At 40.6% G+C, this 15335-nt stretch overlaps 1 protein-coding gene across 1 annotated transcript in view; it reads right to left on the bottom strand.

Annotated features, from left to right (window-relative positions):
- dnah9l (dynein, axonemal, heavy polypeptide 9 like) overlaps positions 1 to 15335 on the bottom strand; it is a 432311-nt gene that overhangs the window by 218531 nt on the left and 198445 nt on the right. Inside the window, exons 42-46 of the mRNA XM_043693603.2 lie at positions 14388 to 14515; positions 8242 to 8390; positions 7928 to 8078; positions 6841 to 6972; positions 98 to 271 (exon numbers count right to left, since the gene is read on the bottom strand). Of these exons, the coding sequence (XP_043549538.2) occupies positions 98 to 271; positions 6841 to 6972; positions 7928 to 8078; positions 8242 to 8390; positions 14388 to 14515 (734 nt within the window). The remainder of the gene's footprint in view (positions 1 to 97; positions 272 to 6840; positions 6973 to 7927; positions 8079 to 8241; positions 8391 to 14387; positions 14516 to 15335) is intronic.

Genomic DNA, 15335 nt, shown 5'->3' with positions numbered 1-15335 from the left:
CTTAATTCCTATTTGAATCAACTAAATGGGTATTTTGCTCTGTTTGGATGTCTTTTTGTTTACAAATCTGCTGTCAATTTGCTCTGATAAAACATACCTGTAGAGGGGCATCGGGTTCCATTTCAAACTTCGGAACTTTTTCTGTCCACAGAGTAAACTTCTTGGTGTCAGAGTCAATATAATAATCAAAGACTGTCCCTTGGGACGGGAATTTGATGCCTCGCATTTCTTTGGTCCACCATCTACTAAATTTGCCACGGTAGTCAATTAGCTACTTAACAAAACAGTCACAATTTAGTCAATTGTATAACAGTAATACAGCTGGTAAGACAACTGAACGTCAACATAAACTAATGTTGTCTCTTTCCTATAATATAAAACTAGACTGGCATGGGTATACTGCATCTAAAGGACGTCTTGAACAATTTAATTTTTAAGATCTTATAAAATACCAATTATGTTAACCAATCAATTTTTAAAAGTCCTTTTACAAAAGTAAGGTGATCAAAATAACTGGCACACTTAAATCATACATAGTACTAACAGCAATGCTCAACATTAATTCAGGCAACGCCCATCTCGAAGAGTGTCAACACATCTTGCCTTAACATTTAATGACATTAACATTGCTGAATTGTCCACCAGCAACCATGTGGGGTTGCCATTCGCAAGAAACTAAAAACAAAACTAAACTAGCTACATAAGTACTATAATTACAAGAACGGGTCATAGACTGGAAACTCTGTGGCAAGTAACCCACCCTGTGACTTTTCAAATTATGTCCATCGTCATATACAGAAATTGATGGTGAAACTCACAGATGAAGAAACTCACAAAACGTTTACTCTTTTTCCCCTCAGATGCTGCCAGACCTGCTGAGTTTCACCAGCAATTTCTGTTTTTGTTTCAGATCTCCAGCATCCAAAGATCTTTGCTGAATTATATTGTAGTATAGAGTATTCTCCACTTGCCTGGGTTGTGTATCTCCAACCACACTCATGATGCTTGACACTATCCAGGACATAGTAGCCCATTTTAAAGGTAAAGGTGGCATAGGTTACCTGCAAGTTCCCCTCCAAGCCACACAACATCCTAAGTTGGAAATATATCATTAATTCTTCAGTGTCTTTAGATCAAAAAGCGAGAACTCTCTTCCCAACAGCAATTTTGTGTACCTACACTATGAGAACCGCAAGTGTTTAGGAAGAAACTCATCACCATTCTCCCATGAGCAAATAGAGATAGAATCAGTGACATTCACTTCCCATGAAGAAAGAACAAAAATAAATTAGACCAGTTTTGAACCAACTTGCAAACTAGCTAAATTACTAGGTTTCTGTTTATTTATGGGCTGGATTTAGGGATGCAAATGTGTGGACGGAAGTTTACCAGATTGATACATGGAATGTGTGGATTACCTTATGAGGATTGGTTGGACAGGCTGGACCTTTTTCCAATGGAAGTTAGAAGAGTGAGAGTGACTTGATGCCGTAAAGGGGATCAAATGGACATGGAAAGAATGCTTCCTCTTGTGTCTCTGGGACAAGGGGACACTGTTGTAAACTGAGGCTCTGTTCGGACAAGTTTTTTTCTTTGGGAGGTTTGTACAACTTTGGAAATTTCTGCCACAGAAGGTGAGGGAAGTAGTGTCCACTGATACCTTTAATGTAGAGACAGATTGATTCCCTTGTCTTCAAAAATCGTAGCTTATTGGAGGTAGAGAGGAATGTGAAATTTGAAATACAAATAGATCAGCCATGATTTTATTGAATAGTGGAGGAAGCGTGAGGACCAAATGGCATTTTCTGCTCCTATTTTCTATGTCCATAATCGATCGGCTTGCTAGGCCATTTCAGAGGCCAGTTAACCAGGTTGTTGTGAGTCTTAAGTCACATATAGACCAGATCAAGAAAGGACCGCAGGTTTCTGCCTAAATGATATGGGTAGATCAGATTGGTTTTTACCGCAATCAAGGTTAGCTTCACTGTTGTCATTACAGAAGCTAGGACGTTTCAGGGGCAAACAGGTGAATCAGGCATTTGCTACCTTTAATTTGTAATTGCTTCATCACCAATTGGCAATATATGCCGAGTGAATGTGCTTAGGGTTCAAATGCTGGTCAAAGGTAATTTGCATTACCTTGAAAATTTATCATTGGCATCTCAATCATGCTGAATTTAGCAGCAGAGTTACAAAGAGGTGACTGCTGTCCAAAGGTGACCCATTATTTGTACAACTTCCAAGAGTGGAAAGCATCACTTCAGTATCTGTCTGATAAGTATAACAACAGTTTGCACTGAATGCAATGAAAACTTGAATTATTGACATGGGTGTGAGATGGAGTGGGGTTGGAGGCAGGAGACAGTCCTTATTTGAATGTAATGTGTTGGTCGTTCAGCTGACGTGATACCTTTACCAAGTTGGTGCACATTCTGAGGCTTAATTTGGATGAATGATGGAGATATGGCTCTCTTGATCAAGATGCTGCATGTGTTTCATGGTATGCATGAGTGTGTATAGCCATCATCTGCAGGGTCTGCCACCATTGATTCTCCTGAGACCTAAGAACTTCTTCCACTCCTATGTTCCCAACATACATCATTTCTAGCCAAAGTCTTGCACCTTGCTTTGGGATGTTGGTCTCTATAGATGCCAACCTAAGAAGGTGAATACAAAAGCAAGATGACCTGGGCCAATGGCAGGCCCAGGAGCGGCAGCAGACCAGTGTGATGGAGGACCTCAGGATGAGTGAAGATGAGAGATGTTCACCCCCAATTCTATTTCGTGAGAATGAGTGAAGGGCAGTGCTAATGCAGGATCTGTATGTCCAGGACACTGTCTCAGAACTATGTCAGATTCAAGAGCTGAGGGCTGCAGGGGTGAGAAGCTATCCTCTCCTGATGGCTGTGAAGGTGACTGTCACTTTGAACGTCTATGCCATAGGCTACTTCCAGGGAACAATGAGTACATGTGTGGGATCTCTCAGTCTGACATCCAGAAATGCATGAGAACAGTGACCAATGTCATCCAAGCACCTTGTTTACTAACGTCCTTTTGGGGAGAAAATATCTCATCCTTACCTGGTTTGGCCTACATGTGACTCCAGGCCCACAGCAAAATGATTAACTCTTAATTGCTGCTGAGGGATGAGCAATTAATGCTGGTCTAGCCAGTGATGTCCACATCCAGTGAGTGAATTAAAAACAAAAACCAGCTCATTCCATTCTTGCATGACAAGGTAATGCTACAACCCAGCAATGTAGCTGAGTTCCTCCAGATGCAGTGTTTAAATTTTCTTTTAGAGTCATAGAGTCATAGAGATGTACAGCACGGAAACAGACCTTTCGGTCCAACTTGTCCATGCCAACCAGATATCGCAACCCAATCTTGTCCCACCTGCCAGCACCCAGCCCATATCCCTCCAAACCCTTCCTATTCATATACCCTGATGCCTTTTAAATGCTGCAATTGTACTAGCCTCTACCACTTCCTCTGGTAGCTTATTCCACACACGCATCACCACCTGCGTGAAAAAGTTGCCCCTTAAGTCTCTTTTAAATCTTTTCCCTCTCACCCTAAACCTATGCCCCTAGTTCTGGACTCCCCCCACCCCACAGAAAATACCTTAACTATTTACCCCATCCATGCCCCTCATGATTTTATAAACCTCTATAAGGTCACCCTCAGCCTCCGATGCTCCAGGGCAAACAGCCCCAGCCTATTCAACCTTTCCCATAACCCAAATCCTCCAAACCTAGCAACATCCTTCTAAATCTTTTCTGAACCCTTTCAAGTTTCACAATTTTCTTCTGATGGGAAGGAGACCAGAACTGAACACAATACTCCAAACGTGGCCTAAACAATGTCCTGTACAGCCGCAACATGACCTCCCAACTCCAATACTCAATTCTCTGACGAATAAAGGGAAGCATACCACACGCCTTCTTCACTATCCTATCTACCTGCAACTCCACTTTCAAGGAGCTATGAACCTGCACTACAAAGTCTCTTTGTTCAGCAACACTCCCTGGGACCTTACAATTAAGTGTATAAATCCTGCTAAGATTTGCTTTCCCAAAATGCAGCATCTCACATTTATCTAAATTAAACTCCATCTGCCACTCCTCAGCCCATTGGCCAATCGGATCAAAATCCCATTGTAAACCGAGGTAACCTTTTTCTCTGTCCATTACACCTCCAATTTTGGTGTCACCCGCAAATGTACTAACTATACTTCTTATGCTCACACCCAAATTATTTATATAAATGACGAAAAGTAGTGGACCCATCACCGACGTTGTGGCACTTCACTGGTCACAGGCCTCCAGTCTGAAAAGTATCTTTCCACCACCTGCCTCTGTGTTCTACCTTTGAGCCAGTTCTGTATCCAAATGGCTAGTTCTCCCTGTATTCCATGAGATCTAACCTTGCAAACCAAAGTCCCATGGGGAACCTTTTTGAATGCCTAACTGAAGTCCATATAGATCATGGCTCAAATCCTCCAACCTTGGCAACATCCTTGTAAATCTTTTCTGAACCCTTTCAAGTTTCACAACATCATTCTGATAGGAAGGAGACCAGAATTGCATGCAATATTCCAAAAGTGGCCTAACCAATGTCCTGTACAGCTGGAACATGACCTCCCAATTCCTGTACTCAATATTCTGACCAATAAAGGAAAGCATACCAAACACATTCTTCACTATCCTATCTACCTGCGACTCCACTTTCAACCTGCACTCCAAGATCTCTTTATTCAGCAATATTCCCTTGGACCTTACCATTAAGTGTATAAATCCAGCTAAGTTAAAAATCACACAACATCAGGTTATAGTCCAACAGGTTTAATTGGAAACACACTAGCTTTCGAAGCGTCACTCTTTCATTAGGTGGTTGTGGAGGACACAATTGTAAGACATAGAATTTATAGCAAAGATTTACAGTGTGATGTAACTGAAATTATACATTGAAAAATACCTTGATTGTTTGGTGAGTCTTTAACTGTTCGAATACCATGAGAGTTTCACTTCTTTCATGTGTAAATCACAAAATGTTTTTTTATAAGTTGCATTCTCAGGTTAACTGTAACAATTGGTGTTAGCTAGACAATACGTTGAAGGTGTTAGGTCATGACGACAGTGCTGAGCTGGAAGGTTGGAACTGGAGTAAGATGGTGGGAGGGGAAATGAGGAAACTGGTGAAGTCCACATTGATGCCCTGGAGTTGAAGGTGGAACATAAGGCGTTCTTGCTCCTCGGGTGGTGAGGGAATGGCGATGGAGGAGGCCCAGGACCTACATGTCCTCAGCAGAGTGGGAGGGAGAATTGAAATGTTCGGCCAAGGGGTGATCGGGTTGATTGGTGCAGGTGCTGCAGAGATATTCTCTAAAGCGCTCTGCGAGAAGGCGTCCAGTCTCCACAATGTAGAGGAGACCACATCGGGAGTAACGGATACAATAAATGATGTGTGGAAGTGCAGGTGAAACTTTGATGGATATAGAAGGCTCCTTTGAAGCTTTGGATGGAGGTGAGGGGGGTGGTATGGGCACAGGTTTTGCAATTCCTGCGGTGGCAGGGGAAAGTGCCAGGAGGGGAAGGTTGCTTGTAAGGGGGCCTGACCAGGTAGTCACGGAGGGAACAGTCTTTGCGGAAAGTGGATAGGCATGGGGAGGGAAATATATCCCTGGTGGTGGGGTTTGTTTGTAGGTGGCGGAAATGCCAGTGGATGATGCATTTATGTGGAGGTTGGTGGGGTGGAAGGTGAGTTCAGGGGGGTTCTGTCTTTGTTGCGGTTTGAGGCTCAAGGGCGGAGGTCTGGGACATGGATGAGATGCATTGAAGGGCATCTTCAACCACATGGAAGGGGAAATTTCGGTCTTTAAAGGAGGCGGCTATCTGGTGCGTTCTGTGGTGGAACTGATTGTGCTGGGAGCAGACGCGGTGGAGACGGAGGAATTGGGAATACGGGATGGCATTTTTGCAGGAGGTAGGGTGGGAGGAGGTGTAATCCAGGTATCTGTGGGAGTCAGTGGGTTTATAAAAAATGTCAGTGTTGAGTCGGTCCTCGTGGATGGAGATGGAGAGGTCTAGGAAGAGGAGGGAGGTGTCAGAGATGGTCCAGGTGAATTTGAGGTCAGGATGGAATGTGTTTGTGAAATTGGTGAACTGTTCAACCTCCTCGTGGGAGCATGTGGTGGCACCGATGCATCAATGTAGCGGTAGAAGAGGTAGGGAGTGGTGCTGGTGTAATTCTGGAAGATGGAGTGTTCTACGTAACGTAACCGACAAAGAGACAGGCATAGCTGGAACCCATGGCTACCCCCTTTCGTCTGGAGGAAAAGGGAGGATTGGAAGAAGAAATTGTTGAGGGTCCCTATTGTCTCCCTAGTTACCCTTTTGTCCTTAATGTATTTGTAAAAACCCTTTGGGTTCTTCTTAACTCTATTTGCCAAAGCTATCTCATGTCCCTTTCTGCTTGCCTGATTTCACCTTAAGTATACTCCTACTGCCTTTATACTCTTCTAAGGATTCATTCGATCTGTCCTGTCTATACCTGACGTATGCTTCCTTCTTTTTCTTAACCACACCCTCAATTTCTTTAGTCATCCAGCATTCCCTATACCTACCTGCCCTTCCTTTCACCCTATATACTGGCTTGGAATATACTGGCTTGGAATTCTCGTTATCTCATTTCTGAAGACTTCCCATTTTCCAGACTCCCTTTACCTGCGAACATCTGCTCCCAATCAGCTTTTGAAAGTTCTTGCCTAATACCGTCAAAATTGGCTTAAAGAATTTAAAATTAAAATTTAAAGCAAAGAAATTATGTACCAATACTTACTTGATCTTGAAATAATGCTCCACCAAAAGCCCAGACACAAGCAAAAACAAAGTATATCTCGTAGATGTCACGTGGAGAGTCTGGGGGAGTATTTTCTGGAGTTAATAGGCAGTCTAATAGCGAACATAAAGTCTACAAAAAGAAAATAGTTCTATGAAACAATCTAAAATTTAGAGTTTAGCACAACAAAGTTTTTAATGCAAATTTTGGCAGACTGTGCAGGTTGTTGCACTGGTGTGTTGTATAACTCCAGAGTCACAGAGTAAATAGCATGGAGACAAGCCCTTCTGCCCAAACTGGTCCATGCCAAGCAAAATGTCCATCCACGCTAACCCCATTTCCCTGCACTTAGCCCATAACCTTCTAAACATTTCCGATCCATGTACTTGTCCAAATTCTTTCTAAATATTGTTAATGTACCCACCTCAACCACTTCCGCTAGCAGCTCATTCGATATGCATACCATCCTCCGTGTAAAAAGGTTGCCCCTCAGGTACCCTTTTATTCTTTCCCCTCTAACCTTAAAATGATGCCGTCTCATCCTCGATTCCATAATCCTGGGAAAAAGACTGAGTGTGTTCACCCTATCCATGCCTCTCATGATCTTATACTCTTCTATAAAATCCCCCTCAATCTCCTATGCTCTGAAGAAAAGTAGTCCTAGCTTGTCCAACCTCTCCCTGTAACTCAGACCCTTGAATCCTGGCAACATCCTTGTAAATTGCTTCCTTCCACTTTAATAACATCCTTCCTATAACAAGGTGACCAAAACTGAACGCAATACTCCAAGTGCAGCCTCACCAATGTCCTGTATGACTGCAACATAGCCTACTAAATTCTGTACTCAATGCCCTGACTGGTGAAGGCAATTGTGCCAAAAGCCTTCTTCACTGCCCTGTCTACTGGCGACTCCACTTTCAGAGAACCGTGAACCTGAATTCCAAGGTCTTAGGTTAATGAATCTAAAGGACTCTTCCTGTGTTTAACAATGGTAACACCTACATCAAAAAAAATTATCACACTGAAAAGAAACTTTTAAAACTTCCATTGATACATTGTGCTTGAGTTCAAAAATATTACTTTGTACCTGCACAATACTGTTCTCCAGAACTCGAGTAATGGTTTTAAGATTACAACGGACTTGATCCAGACAGAAGGGAACATACTTGTCAAATAGTATAGTAAGATTAGCTCGTTCTGACTGGGCTTTGCGAGTGTCAATCCAGCTAGTGACATATCTACAAAGAAATCAAAACTGATGACATATTTGAATATAAGAATAATCTTAAAGAAATGAAACAGCAAAGAGAATTCAGATTGAGATACAAATATAAGAATAATCTAAAGAAATGAAACAGTAAAGAGAATTCAGATTCAGGTAAAAATATACTAGGTACTTACGGACTCCACCCTAAATCCTGAGGATTGACATATATTATACCAGCCCTGGATACCGTTGCAGGAGTTGCTGCATGTAGATGACTGATTTCAAAAAGCAATCGCATGGAAGTTGATAAAGAGATACGTTCATTGCTAGCTAAAGTCAGCACCTAGGGATAGTAATAATATTTAAATGACAAATTACTTATCTATTCCTGAAGAAGGGCTCATGCCCGAAACATCGATTCTCCTGCTCCTTGGATGCTGCCTGACCTGCTGCGCTTTTCCAGCAACACATTTTCAGCTCTGATCTCCAGCATCTGCTGTCCTCATTTTCTCCTAAATTACTTATCTACTAAGTTATCAATGAAACGTGTAACAATTAAAGTTGAATCAATCAAAAGCAATTTGATACAGTCAGCAAGTGCCAATACACCACAATCAGAACCAAAGAGCTCCATTTTTAGTAAGCAACATTTGTGCTTTTTTAAAGAAAACATCTGCAAGTCTCATGTGAATATGTTTCCATGACTAACCACAATGTCAGCCAACTGCACAAATTAAAGATACAGGATCAAGCCAGTGTTCATTCTGGGATCTTATTTGTACAGTATAAGACTATAAGACATAGGACCAGAAATTAGGCCATTCAGCCCATCCAGTCTGCTCTGCCATTCAATCATGGCTGATACGTTTCTCAACCCAATTCTCCTGCTTTCTCCCTGTAACCTTTGATCCCCTTGACAATCAAAAATCTAGTTATCTCGGTCTTAAATATACTTAATGACCAGGCCTCCATTCTGTGGCAGTGAATTCCACAGATTCACCAATCTCTGGCTGCAGAACTTCCCCTTTATCTCTGTTCTAAAAGTTATTTCCTTTACTCTAAGGCTGTACCTTTGAGTCCTAGTCTCTTCTACTGATGGAAACATCTTCACAGCATCCAATCTGTCCAGGCCATTCAGTATTCTATAATTTTCAATTAGATTTTCCTCATCCTTCTAAACTCCATTGACTATAGACCCAGAGTGCTCAAATGTTCCTCATATGTTCAGCTTTTCATTCCTGGATCATTCTCATGAATGTCCTCTGAACCCGCTCCAGGGCCAGTACATCCTTCCTGAGATATGGGGCCCAAAACTGCGCACAATACTCCAATGTGGTCTGACTCGAGCCTTACAGAGCCTCAGGAGTACATCGCTGCTTTTATATTCAAGTCCTCTTGAAATAAATGCCAACATAGCATTTGCCTTCTGAACTACTACCTCAACCTGTAAGTTTATCTTGAGGAGATCCTGGACTAGAACTCCCAAGTCTCTTTGAACTTCAGACTTCTGAATTTTCTCCCCATTTAGAAAATAGTACATGTCTTCATTCTTCCTAGTAAAGTGCATGACCTGACATTTTCTCACATTGTATTCCATCTGCCACTTGTTTGCCCACTCTCCTAACCTCTCCGCCTCCTCAATACCATCTGTCCCTCTACCTATCTTTGTATCATCTGCAAATTTAGCCAAAATACCCTCAGTTCCTTCATCTAGATCGTTAATGTATAATGGTCCCAACACTCAGCCTTGCAGAACACCACTCATCACCAGCTGCCATCCTGAGAAAGGCCCTTTTATCCCAACTCTCTGTTTTCTGGCAGACAGTCAAGCTTCTATCCATGCTAGCACATTGCCTCTAACACCATGGGCCCTTATCTTACTCAGCATTACTAATGGTAGGATCATATCAGAATAATGGTTAAGGTACTGAACAGAAATTGTTCAATAATCTGATGATATATTGGCTGGAACAGAAAAATTACCAGCAAAGTTCTGAACTGACAATGAATATCCAACTAATTCACAAATGTCTTCAAGGGAGGGAACTAGCTAGTTCTATCCATACAAAATTACAGTTTCACAACTGAGGATGATTCAGGCAGAAATAAATTTTAAAAAGTATCAATTTTTTTTTTCCCCCCAGAGTGAATGTTGCCAAAGCTAGTGTTGACCCAGTTCTAAAACAAAATTTCACCAAATGATTCCATTTTTTACTATCGTCATAACAAAAGCTCACAAACACGCCCAGGTCTAAAGCTCCCAAACCACGCAGGTTTTAGCCATTCTTCATGTGCAATTCTTTGCTTTAATCCAGCTGCAGCTGTTCTTAATCCTACCCCCTTCCTTCATTGTCAAATTTCAACTTCCCAAATTCCCAAAACTCCCTGACATCTTCTCCTGTCTCATTTCCAATGGTATTACGTATCAAACAAAAAATCATAAGAGATCTGATTACTTGATATGCAAATATGTAACAGATCTACATCATTTCAGTGTCACTTGTTGCTTAATTCCAAGAGCATTGATTAAAACTGCGTAAATTTCATTTACTAACAATCAACAACTTTAAGAAAGTTGGCATAGTGAGATGGCAAGAGTTGGGCTAATACTTGCTTCTCTGGTTTTGACACAGGCCAGTTCACCCCTACAAATGGGTCAAAAAGGAAGTGATAATAATACTGCTTGATCTAAATTCTCTTGAAATATATCATGGAGTATTGAAGCAAGTTTAGATAGGTAAGGAGGAGTCCTAACGTACCACCTGAGAATGTTATAAAATATTGTTTTCTCCTGCCCAAGTTGAAATGCATTGCCTGAAGTGGCAGGGGAGGCAGATTTAATTGTGGCTTGCAAAAGGGAATTGCATAAGCACCTGAAGAGCAAGAATTCACAGGCACAAGAAAAGATAGTGGGGTTTAATTAATTTACTAGCATTAGCGGAGATCCATTTTGATGGCCTGAATAAATGGCTTCTGAATTGTAAATATTCTACTATTCTAATCTCTGATGGTATTTTTTGCAGAAGTAAAGTAATCAGAAGATGGAAAAAGAAGAGGAAGGGCAATTATCCCAGCTGATCAGGTAAGCCAAACAAGTGTGTGAAGTATTACAGCCCGACTCAAAGACTTGCCAGCAATTTACTTAGACTATACTAAAATAATTCTCAGTCACATGAAATATATTCTCAACAGCATTATAAATTATAACCAAATATTTAAAGGAAGATGTAATTGGTTTAGTGTTCTATTCCTTGTGCCTCTGCATCAACTTATGCCTCTTTTGTAAAACTGTAGGGAGTGGGATATCAGTTTCTTTTAAGTTCCAGCTTAGCTGAAGGTATAGGCATAATGCCAACTTGCAGCTGTATTTTACTTGTTTTCTGTCTGGTTAAGCTGACCTTCCTCAGGTAGTGACCCTTCTCATGGAAGAGTATCAATCTGGACAATGTAATTAGCCAGCTGTTTACAAAAATAGTTCTCCTCTCAGGTCTGTCGGTTGTGATGCTGTCAAAGAGGATGTGTATATTCCATGCGTCAACAATGACTGGTGCCACCTTTACTTTCTTTTGGTGATTGACTTATGGCTGTATTGATAGAATCCCTTCCAGCAATGTCTTGCTGGCCAAGGGCATGAAGTACATAATGTTTAGGAAACATTTTCTAGCCTCTTGCTCATACCAGTGAGGAGGGCAGTGTGGTTCTGTGAAGGGCTTCTCAGTGACTCAGATGACTGCCAGGTTCCACTGCAGTTCCTTTCCAATGAAAAATTACCCTATGGCCTCAGCCACTTCTGTACATTTCACAACAAAACTTCCAATCAATTCACACATGCTGCTATGTCACTCACCAATCATTACAGGACTCATAACAGATTATAAAAAATTGATGAACATCACTTGTGCTTGAATTGGATTGTAGTGATGGAGAATTGTGCATTTTCAGCCACATACTCTCCTCTCCTCCTCCTTCATTTCATTGAGTACAAGCCCAACCTGTCAACCTCTCTCAAGAAAATACCCAGAATCAACTTAGTGAATCCTCAATAGGCTGCCTCCAATGCCCTTAGATAAGGGGACTAAAATTGTTCATAACATTCTAGCTGTAATCTGATACATGCCTAATAGACTTTCCTATTTTTATATCTACTCCATACCATTTGAAATAAAGGCCAACATTCATTTGCCTTCCCATTACCCACTGAACTTAGATGCTAGCTTTTTGTGATTCATGCATGAGAGTCCCCAGATTTCTTTGTGTTGCAGCTTTCTCCATTTAAGCAACATTGTATTCTTCTATTCTTCCTGCCAACCTCTCACTTTCCACATTATATTCCACTTGCCAAGTTTTTACACACTCACTTAATCGGTTTGTATCCCTCTGTAGATGTTGTGTCATCCTTACTACTAGACTTCCCACCTCATTTTGTATCATTCACAAACATAGTGATTGTACATTTGTTTTCCTCAAAGACACTAATATATAACTATATATCATAAATAATATGCCTCCAGTACTGATCACAGTTGCTTTCCAGCAGTTATAGATGGCAGGCCTAAAAATGCCTTTTTATCCCAATTCTCAGTTCTATTAGTTAGCCAATCCAATTAGTTAGCTAATATACTACTCATAAAATCTTGACATCTCATCTTATTAATTAGCCTGATGTGCAGGACTTTATTGAACACCTTTTGAAAATTCAAAGAGATTATAAACACTGGTTCCCCTTTATCTATTTGGCTGGTTACCTCCTTAAAGAACTCTAATCTGTCAGGGATGGTTTACCCTTCTTGAAGCCATGCTCTCTCTGGTGATTATATTGCGCTAAACGTTCTGCTATTACATTTGCTGTTGAAATCTAACATTTTCTCAATGACAGTGTTAAGCTATTTGGCCTTTTTGTGACCTGTTCTTGGGCAAAGATAAGGTCCAAGATTGGATGAACCACACTGAACAGGTGACCTTCCTGCAGGGTAAGAAAGGATACACTCTCCCTTACATCATGACAAGACTGGATTACCATTATATCAACATTGTTCCAACATCAAGGTATCTCACTTAAGATGGAGATGTTTGTTGGTATTTGTAATCTTCTTTCCCAGCATGCAGTAGAAGCAGGATCAATGAACATATTCAAGCCCGAGCTTGATAGATTTTTGACTGTGAAACGAATTAAGAGTTTGGAGGGGTTGGGGGGAGGAATTTACAGTGCTGTGTAGGGTGGAAAGTTGAGTAAGGTAACAATCACATCAGCCACGATAGTATTTGGTGCCTTGAAGCTATACTAACTTCTATATCTTACGTACAAGTTACTACTGGCTAAGTGATTTGCGCTTATATCTTTTTGCCTTCAGTGTAATTCTAATAGTTTTTTCATTCTTTCTCAGTATAGAGAAATTTTTTCTCATTTGTTTTCATGAGTGATGTACTGAGGAAACTATATTTCTACCACGTTCAGATATTCTTTTCTCAAAATTGCTCTATTTTGATAGATTCTCTTAACATTAGTAATTGCAATAACTATGAAATTTCCAAATTTATTTGACTCATGATAAGTTGGTAAATTATTTCACATATGCTAGTATTTTTTCCTGAAATAATGCTTCTACGTTAACCCACTGCAGTTCACAGAAATGACATTATAACAAAAAAGTCCAAAAATAAACAAACAAAATGAGGGATAATAGAGGTGGGTTTTCCTAAAAAAAAAGTCAATATAATTGAGAGAGGAGGTCACACAATATGGAAAATCCCCAACCAGTGGTATTTAATGGACAGCTGGCTAGAGAGCTGGTGAAAGCCCAATGTCACCACATTCAGGGAAGGTCCACTGAGGTAAACACCACTCAAACATTGATTGGTCAGCCACTGATCTGCCCCCGATTGTTGCTTTTGGTACAACACCTACCCAGGCCTAAGATTGTGGGCGGATCTAGACACAGAGTGAAGAAGTGAGGGGGTCTGTGGGGGCAGTCAACAGCAATGGTGGAGGGTTATCCCTTACCAATGCCAGTCTTGCCAATGCCAGGTCACTTGATTATGTACCAAGTGTTTTTCAATTAGTGAACCCATGCCCCTCCCCTTCCAGACTCTAGGAGTGAGCTCAAGCTTTAATCACAGAAAGCTGATCTCCCCCACAGTTTCAGCTTCATTATGATCAAGGTCCAACATCTGGGATGCTTGGACTACACCAGTTTTACATTGATGAACAACACCATGCCATGTTGGGAGCCAAAAGTGGAATTGCTAGAAATTAATCCGACTGTAGCGACATAAAATATGAAACTATGCAAAACTGATTGTTCCTCACATTTTGACATTCAACTGCATGCAAAATACTAACCTTGTTATCGTCCATTACTGTGTTGAGTGACTCTATCCACATTGGATCAATATCTCCATCTAAAACAATCCACTTTGGACTCGCATGTGCAATGCTGGAAAGTTCTCTCATCATAGTTGAAAACAAACCTGTTTTTGGTGAGATCAAACAAACATTGATTACTGACTTATGTGTGGTTAAAAAAAAACTTCCACAGGGACAAATACATGAAACCTCCCTTGCAATAATGAAATTCTAACTTCAACAGTAATACTTTGTTAACTAAAAGCATACATAAATTCATATAATCTTTTTCTCCTTCTTCATTCCCCACAAATAAAGTAAACAATACACTTTTGTTGTGCTTGATTTGAACTCAACTCAACATAATAACACTCTAGGTTCAGCTGTTTTAAATAGCTTGGTTAAGTACCAGACAGAACTACTGTCCAGAAATTACCGCTCACAGTTTGGAGTAAAGAGGTTGTGCAACACTGTTGACATTAAAAGCCATGGCCATGAACTGTCATAGCCAACAGTTATTTTTAAAATACTATCACAAAAAGTAGATTATCTGCCCATTTATTTCTTGCATTTATGGATCTCTGATGTTTGCAAAGTGATCATCAGCTTAACCGCCATGACAATACTTCAAGCACACTAAGTTAACTAAAGTGCTTTGGAATGACTTCAGACAATGAAAAGTGATACATAATTGCAATTGTTTTTTTCTTTAATCAGTGCCCTGGGTAATTATTCTTTTAGCTAGTGATCATTAGGGATAGCATGAATGATTGGTGTTGTGATGATATGGTAAAGACAGATGTATTGGGGCCTATGAGTTCTTCCTCAGGCACATCTCAAGGAAAGAATGAAGTTTATATGCAGCTCTCAATAAGAGTAGAATCAGGGCTTGACAATCAAGCTTGCTGATAATTAACCAGGGGATGCAATAAGGTAAGTAGTGGA

The sequence above is a fragment of the Chiloscyllium plagiosum genome, unplaced genomic scaffold (genome assembly GCF_037043375.1).
Source record: "Chiloscyllium plagiosum isolate Xiang-an unplaced genomic scaffold, Cpla_swu_hap1 HiC_scaffold_7, whole genome shotgun sequence".
Taxonomy (NCBI): Eukaryota; Metazoa; Chordata; class Chondrichthyes; order Orectolobiformes; family Hemiscylliidae; genus Chiloscyllium; species Chiloscyllium plagiosum.
The sequence above is the reverse complement of the archived record's forward strand: the minus strand, read 5'-3'. Positions and strand labels throughout refer to the sequence as shown.